The following is an 8,245-nucleotide window of genomic DNA, read 5'->3' as shown; positions in this document are numbered from 1 at the left end:
ATATTTACACTGTGTACCTTTAAATTTAATTAATAAAATAAATATTTAGATAACATATGTTCGCCTATTAGTTCTAGTCCACGATCGCGTAGTATATATAAAACGTTGAAAGTGCTATTGATATCACAATTGTCATGGCTGATGATCATTTCTGCGAGGATTTATTGCGTCTTTATCCTGACAGTAACCCTCAATATCAACAGCAGTTGCGAGAGTTAAATGATCGATTGAGTGTTGATAATGACAACAGATCAAATCTTACGGTTAAGGTCTATTCATGTTATTATTGTAAACTTCTGTTTGATCACCCTTCCAAACTGAAGAGACACCAGAGAAACAGTTGTACATTTCCATGTCGACAATGTGATAGACATTTTGATTCAGCGGAAAATTTGTTTAAACATAGCAACATCGATCATACAACTTATCAGACTGGTTCAGGAAACACTGATTCAAATTCACATACTACAATCAAACATAAAAGTGTGGATAAGTCTGCTCTCTTGGGAATAGCACGAGCTCGTTTCATTTATCCGAATGAGGATAATGGGGAAAAGTATGATCTTCTAGCATTTTTATCTGGAATTAAGCATGAGGTAAAAACTCATTTACAAGAGATGTGTGATGAACTCGGTCATATTAAGTGGTATATGAATTGTCTTGTGCAAATGATCAAGCCGAATGGAGGTGAAGGTGGTAATGATTTAAAGAATAATGCACATTTTATCTCGAAGACATCGAATCTAGTTGATAGAGCAAATATAGATGATGAACATGATATTAATGTGACATATCAAAAAATATTCAAAAGTTTTGATGAGTATATACGAAATGGGAGCGGTTGGTCATTAGATCATATTAAACACATTGAGATTAATACAGCTAAATATAAACCTTTAGGCGGTGGATCGTATATACCCCTACCAAGAACTCTTGCTGCAACCAGAGCGTTACTCAACATAAGAAACTTAGATGAAAAATGTTTTGTATATGCTATTATAGCATCCATACATCCTACGTGTTCAGGTGACCCTTCTAAAGTGCATCACTACATCCCATATGAACATGAATTGAACATGGAAGGTATACAATTGCCCGTTGCACCATCATTTGTGAGTAAATTTGAAAGGCAGAATAACATTTCAGTAATGGTGTTAGGATTTGAAGAGGGTGAATTTTTCCCCCTCCATGTAACAGGTCTAAGAGAAGCTCATCATGAAGTTGACTTATTGTATTTGAAAAGTGGGAATAAAAGTCACTGGTGTTTGATTACAGATCTCAATAGACTTTTATATCGAACAAAATGCTTGGGACGCAGTCATAAGTATTGCAGATTCTGTTTATCAGGTTTCACCAGTGAACATACTTTAGAGAAACATATAAAATACTGCTCAAAATTTGAAGCTCAACATGTGACATATCCCACCAAGGGGGTAGACGATATACTAACATTTCAAGATCACGCCAAACAGTTACAAACATCATTTGTTATTTATGCTGACATGGAAACATTTTGCGAACCTATGGTTACTGAAGAGCCAGAAGATAATCGAACCAGCACAACGAAATTAACAAAGTTGATACCATGCGGGTACGGTTATCAAGTTGTTTGCATCGATGACAGATACACTCAACCACCTAAAATATATAGAGGTGAAAATGTTAGTGAACACTTCCTTCATAGTCTTCTTGACGAAAATAAACGTATAAAGGCTATTTTGAACAATCCTGAACCCTTGTGCATGACTGTTGAAGATGAGGAAGATTTTCAATCAAGTACACATTGCCACATTTGCATGGAAGAATTTACAGATTCCACTATCCGCGTTCGAGACCATGCACATGTTTCAGGTAAATTTCGTGGCGCTTCATGCAGAGATTGCAATCTTAATTTTAAAGAACACACATTCGTGCCAGTTATATTTCATAACCTGAAACAGTTTGATGCACATTTAATCTGTTCCTCGATAGGTATTTTCAAGAGTGAAGAAATTGGCTGCATAGCCACGAATGCAGAAAAGTACATCAGTTTCAACCTATCCAATCTGCGCTTTATCGATTCATACCAGTTTTTGAATTGTTCACTAGAGGAATTGGTATCGTCAATGTCTAAGGAGAATCCGAAAGAAACATTTAAACATTTTACAAAAGAATTTGATGATGATAAGCGGATTGCTCTTTTGTTGAAAAAAGGAACATATCCTTACGAATACATTGACAATGCAGCAAGGTTCAATGAAACTGAATTACCCTCTATAGACAAATTCTACAGCAATTTATCAGAGAAAACAATTAGTCAAACCGAGTATGAACATGCGCAACGGGTATGGAATCAAATGAATATTAAGAATATAGGCGAATATCACGATCTTTATCTAAAAACTGACGTTCTATTATTAGCTGATGTATTTGAAACTTTCAGGAAGAAGTGGATAACGAACTATTCCCTCGACCCTGCAAATTATTACACTCTTCCAGGGCTTTCCTGGCAATCTGCATTGAAAATGACTGGTGTGAGACTTGAGCTATTGACAGATCCTACAATGTGGCTCTTCTTTGAGCAGAGTATACGAGGAGGTTTAACAATGGTGAGCTGCAGACATGCAAAAGCAAACAATCCCTACTTGAGCAATTATGATCCAGCTTTACCAACTTCATACTTGATGTATGTAGATGCGAACAATTTATACGGTTTAAGCATGAGCATGCCATTAGCTGTGGGGAAATTCCAGTGGTTGTCAGAAGAGGAAATAAACGATTTCAATGTCTTAAATGTATCCAATAACGCTGACATCGGATATGTCATTGAATGCGATTTGGATTACCCAGATAACTTACACGATCTTCACAATGATTTTCCTCTTGCAGTTGAAAAAGGAGTGATAACAAATGAAATGCTTTCACCTCATTCACGTCATCTGTATGAGCAAGCAAATGATGATGGGAAAGAATACCAACCGAGCACCAAATTGCTAGCTACTTTGAAAGATAAAAAGCATTACATCTTGCACTATGTGAATCTAAAGTTATACCTCAAACTAGGTTTGGTTTTGAAGAAGATTCACAATATAGTTTCATTTGAACAGCGTCCATGGTTGAAACAGTATATTGACTTCAATACCGAAATGAGGAAAAAGGCTACTAGCAATTTCGAGCAAAAACTTTTTAAAAATGGCAACAATGCTATTTTCGGTAAATCAATGGAATCGTTGCGGAAACATATCAACTTCTCTCTCTGTCATAGGTGGGATAAGTTTCAAAAACTTACTGCAAAATCATCATTTAAAAGCTTTAAGATATTCAACGACCACTTGTGCGGCGTGCTACAAACCAAAACAAAAATTTTCTTCAACAAACCAATTTACCTAGGACAAATGATTCTCGATCTGTCAAAGGCGCACATGGTTGATTACTACTACAACCACATGAAAAAACTATACAAGGAGAATGTAACATTATGTTACACAGATACTGACAGTTTCATTATGCATGTGAGAACTGATGACATATATAGAGACATGTCGTTAAACAGTGAGCTATATGACTTTTCAAATTATCCAGCTGATCACCCTCTTTACACCAAAGACAGGAAATCGATTATTGGTTTATTCAAAGATGAATGCAAGTCCATTCAAATGGTGGAATATATCGGACTAAGAGCAAAAATGTATAGTTTTATCACCGCAGACGACAAGGAAACTGTAGTAGCAAAGGGTATTAAAACCCGAAATGTTAGATTCGAACAATATAAAAACACCTTGTTCAATTGTTCTCCACTACTCTCGCATATGTACACTTTGAGAAGTTTCAACCATCAGATTCACATGGTGAAGGTTGTGAAAAGTGGACTATCACCATATGATGACAAGAGACACTTGCTGGATGATAATGTGCATTCGCTAGCATATTTTCATAGAAAATTAAAAGAAAAACATTAATACAATTGTAAATTGAAAAAAAAATCCATATCCGTAATAAATTCAAGAAAAAGAAAACACACTGTACAATAATTATATAATATTTTATTTCATGTAAATAAATATATGATTTTATAATAAAATATATCAACATATTTAAGTTTTATCCGTTTGCTATCAACCTGGGGAAGTGAAATACATAGGGCAATGGGGAGTAGCATGGTAAAATGGCGACTTTAACTTAAAAACCCCAATGAAAATACATAACTTTAAAACCCAAATGGACCTTCAAACAAACTTCAAACATAATGACAATAGGACAATGGGGAATAACACCTTCAAACATTAAGGCAATAGGACAATGGGGAATAACACCTTCAAACATAGGACAATGTGAAATAACACCTTCGAACATTAGAACAATGGGGAATAGCACCTTCAAACATTAGAACAATGGGGAATAACACCTTCAAACATTATGTCAATGGGGAATAACACCTTCAAATGGGGAATAACACCTTCAAACACACCAGTGAAATACATTGGACAATGGGGAATAACACCTTCAAACACGATGAAAATATTACAAATAAATTTTAGATTAAAATATAAGAGACATATTCTTTGGTAAATTAAACACAATTATGAAAATGGGGAATTACACCTTCAAACGCACCAGTGAAATACATTGTGCAATGGGGAAAAAGACCTTCAAACACGATGAAAATATTACAAATAAATTTCTTAAATTTTAGATTAAAATATATGAGACATATTCTTTGGTAAATTAAACACGTGAAAATCGCATGTTTAATATTTTCCTTAAAATATCGGAAAAGTTCTCCCTATTGAACGAAAGTCCGAGTGAATTTAAAACAGACCCTGGGACGTTCTTTAAATGAATGAATATCTCTTCAGATGTGAAATGGCTGCATTCCCTTATCATTTTATTTAATTGATATCTTTGATCAAAAATTTCCTCGGCAGCATTAAACACATCTAATTCGGCAAATCCAGGATTTAAAACAAATTGAAAGTCTGCATAATCCATAAAAATAATTAAAATTGGTGAGGGAATTTTACAAAAAAAATCTCTCATTTGAATATCACATTTTGTTGTTAATTTATTATAAATACATGCAACAGATAAAGTTCTTAATGAAGGTGGAGCTGACCGCTTTCGTTTTTCACTCAGTGTCTTTTTTTCTACTTCTTCTCCCATTGTCCTTTTTCTGTTCTGATTGGCTAAAAGAAATAAATAAGATACATAAACTCTAGTAAAATAGTTTTCACATCATAAATCTACAGATACATGCATGAAAACAAATGAACAAAGTGCGACACCTGTATTAAGAAATTGGATTTCATAATGGAGATTTCTAAAATAAATGAAAAGGATGAATTGAGTAGTGCAAATGTGGAAGAATATTCACTTAAAATGACAGATGAGCATGATTACAATTTTATCAATATGGATACAGCTGAAATCAGTGACCAGTTTCCACAACTGCACTGGCTTGGTGCAAAGATGAAAATTGTCGGATTGTTATTCTGTTCGATAACTCTAGCAGTTATATTAATAAATGGGCCATTAAACAGTGAAAATGATCCTCCATTCATATCTGATGATGTTAAACGAAACAGTAGCGGAAACGATTTATTTTGTAATAAAATGGACACTTTTGCTTTATCTGAAGATATTTTTGTAAATACATGTATATTGAATAGTGAACTGTTTGTATTATTGAGAAATGATCCTCTTAGAAATGAGATCGCTTTAAATCAAAGGCAATGGTTTTATCTTAAAGCGAGTATTTCACATATTGATAAATCAATCTTTGATTGGAAAAATGTTGCTAAGTTATAAATGATTTCTATCCTAACTATTGTATATAAGAACATATTAGAAACAGAATAAAAATTTGATCACTTACTGGTGTTATCTTCACTCGCCATCTTTAACTGCTTCAGAAAGTATGAATCCAGCTCCAGCTGTTTTCTTTTTCTTCTTTAGCCCCTTGAACGGGCCAGATTCTGCTGCAACAATCACCTTTCTGACGTCCGACTCTGACACTCCCGCCTCCTCATCGCTATCGCTGATAGCAATCACCTTTCTCTAAAATAAGAATATCATAATATAGAAAATCATCTTAAAATTTTAAAGTTATTTCAATGTTTTCAATTTTTTTTTTTTTTTTTTTTTTTTTTTTTCTTTTTATGGTACATTTAATTGGATAATTACTTTAAATTCATAAACTTGAAAATTATAACTACTTATTTTGATTTACATAGAAAAAAAAAACAAAAGTTGTTTTACCTTTCTTTTCAAAGTAACTTTTTTTACTTCTTCTTCTTCTACTTCTTCTTCTTCTTCTTCTTCTTCTTCTTCTTCTTCTTCTTCTTCTTCTTCTTCCTCTTCAACAACTATAACCTTCTTTTTCCTGCTAGGTTTTTGCAGCTAAAAAAATTAATATATAATAAAAACAATTGAACGTGTAAGAAATCATATAAATCAACGTTTGCTGTGGGAAAGAAATTCGTATTTATTAGCGGTTGAGAAATTTACCTAGAAACAAAAATGTTGAAATATCTGCAACTGAACGTTTATCAAAACATTTTTTACTTGCTATCAATAACTTTGAAAATTAATACTAACAGTGGTGAAATCAACCCAGAAACAAGTGAAATATCTGCAGCTGAACGCAAGCCGCTTGTAAATACTCTCTATCAATAACTTACTTTTAACTAAAACGTTTGTTGTATATTAAACCTATAAAGTATATATTTATGTTCAATTATTTGCTGTTGAAGGATAATTAGAACGTTTATCATATAGTTTTTACTCGCTTTCAATAACTTTGAAAATTATGTGTACTTACTAGCAGTAGTGAAATTTACGAAAAAACATATAAGGTGAAACATCTGCAGCTGGTGCTTTTATTAAACACTCGCAATATCTTACTTTAAAATAATTTTGTAGATCGCTCCTATTTCTTAGAGAATAAAATATATATCACGCTCAACTATTTGCTGCTGAACGATAATAATTTAGCTATATGTTCATGTAAATATTTACTGCTAAATATTAGAAATCACTAACCTGTTTTTTTATTTCTGCCTCAGCTTTTAAAAGAACTGGCTTCAGATTGCATAGCTCTTTAAACTCATCAGTCCCAAGAGTTATGCTTCTGCTACTTGTTAAACTGCCTATGTGGATATAAACATATCCCTTGTACGGTGTAACCGCAATGTTCTTCTTTCTTCCAAAATTCAACTCAGCCCGCTCTACTTCTCCACCAAATCCCCTCATGTACTCAACCTGGTTCATCATTTTTATCGCTTTATGATAGAATTGAGTGTACCGCGTTAATAAAGGAATAAAGCTTCCGTTTCATTAAATTATGAATAATAGTTTCCAACACTTATTTACTCCTAAAGGCTCGCCAACCTTCCATTATCCATGTTACACCATTTTATTAATTCATATGTAATTTCAGTGTAGATCTGTCCCGATCGCGATTTTTCATGTCAGATTGATCTCCAATATTGCGGCAGTATTTGGATAATACACCTTCTGTTTACATTAAATCTTAGTTCATCAGTTTAAATATAAAGTGTTTATCACCTTTCAAATTTGAAAAGTGATCATTACTCAATAAATTTTGATTGTTTTTATTTAAGATCAATTATATATTATAGATTTGTTCGAACCGGATTTTGATGGTTATTTTTTACATCTCATTACTATTTTTTCTCTCTATATATAATTTTTCCTTCATTAAAACAAAACCTATTTTCTTTTCTTTTCTTTGGATCATATTTTCAATGGTAAATCGAGTTGGATTTTGACGATTATTTTTACATCTCATTACTATCTCCTTTTTTTCTCTCTCTCTCTCTCGCTCTAATTTTTTTCATCGTTAAAACACCTTTTTTCTTTTCTTTGGATCATAGTTTCAATGGTGAATCCTATCTCCTTTTTCTCTCTCTCTATTTTTTCCTTCGTTAGAACATAAGCGACTTTTTTCTTTTCTTTGGATCATCTTTTCTTTGGATCATATTTTCAATGGTGGATCATATCTCCTTTTTCTCTCTCTCTCTATTTTTCCCCCTACATGCTACTTTTTTCTTTTCTTTTCTTTGGATCGTAGTTAATTGTTTTGCTCATGACTTTTTTGCAGCTAGCTAATTTTTCCCATGTGTAAATATTTCATTTGATAAGATTTGAGATTGAAGCTTGTGGATTACCATCTTTTATAATTAATAGTTGATAAAAATGTTTTAAGCAAAGTTTTTGTTTTGCAAATTTCTAGATATGCTCTTTTCTT

The 8,245-nt window shown here is 32.8% G+C and overlaps 2 protein-coding genes across 2 annotated transcripts; one reads left to right on the top strand and one right to left on the bottom strand.

The window, feature by feature from the left end:
• The first annotated feature begins 134 nt into the window (after positions 1 to 134).
• Positions 135 to 3,938, top strand: LOC139494592 (uncharacterized). Its single transcript, XM_071282751.1, has one exon. It carries the CDS (start codon positions 135 to 137, stop codon positions 3,936 to 3,938), a length of 3,804 nt encoding a protein of 1,267 aa, XP_071138852.1.
• Positions 3,939 to 5,862: 1,924 nt separating this feature from the next.
• On the bottom strand, positions 5,863 to 7,784 carry LOC139494590 (ABC transporter F family member 4-like). Its single transcript, XM_071282750.1, has 3 exons — positions 7,018 to 7,784; positions 6,235 to 6,375; positions 5,863 to 6,033 (listed from the first exon to the last, which is right to left on the bottom strand). The coding sequence occupies exons 1-3, from the start codon at positions 7,246 to 7,248 to the stop codon at positions 5,863 to 5,865; spliced, it is 543 nt and encodes a 180-aa protein (XP_071138851.1). The 5' UTR covers positions 7,249 to 7,784.
• Between the last annotated feature and the right edge of the window lie 461 nt (positions 7,785 to 8,245).

This window comes from Mytilus edulis, chromosome 11, assembly GCF_963676685.1.
Source record: "Mytilus edulis chromosome 11, xbMytEdul2.2, whole genome shotgun sequence".
NCBI lineage: Eukaryota > Metazoa > Mollusca > Bivalvia > Mytilida > Mytilidae > Mytilus > Mytilus edulis.
Note: the sequence above shows the minus strand (reverse complement) of the source record. Positions and strands in the feature narration are given on the sequence as shown.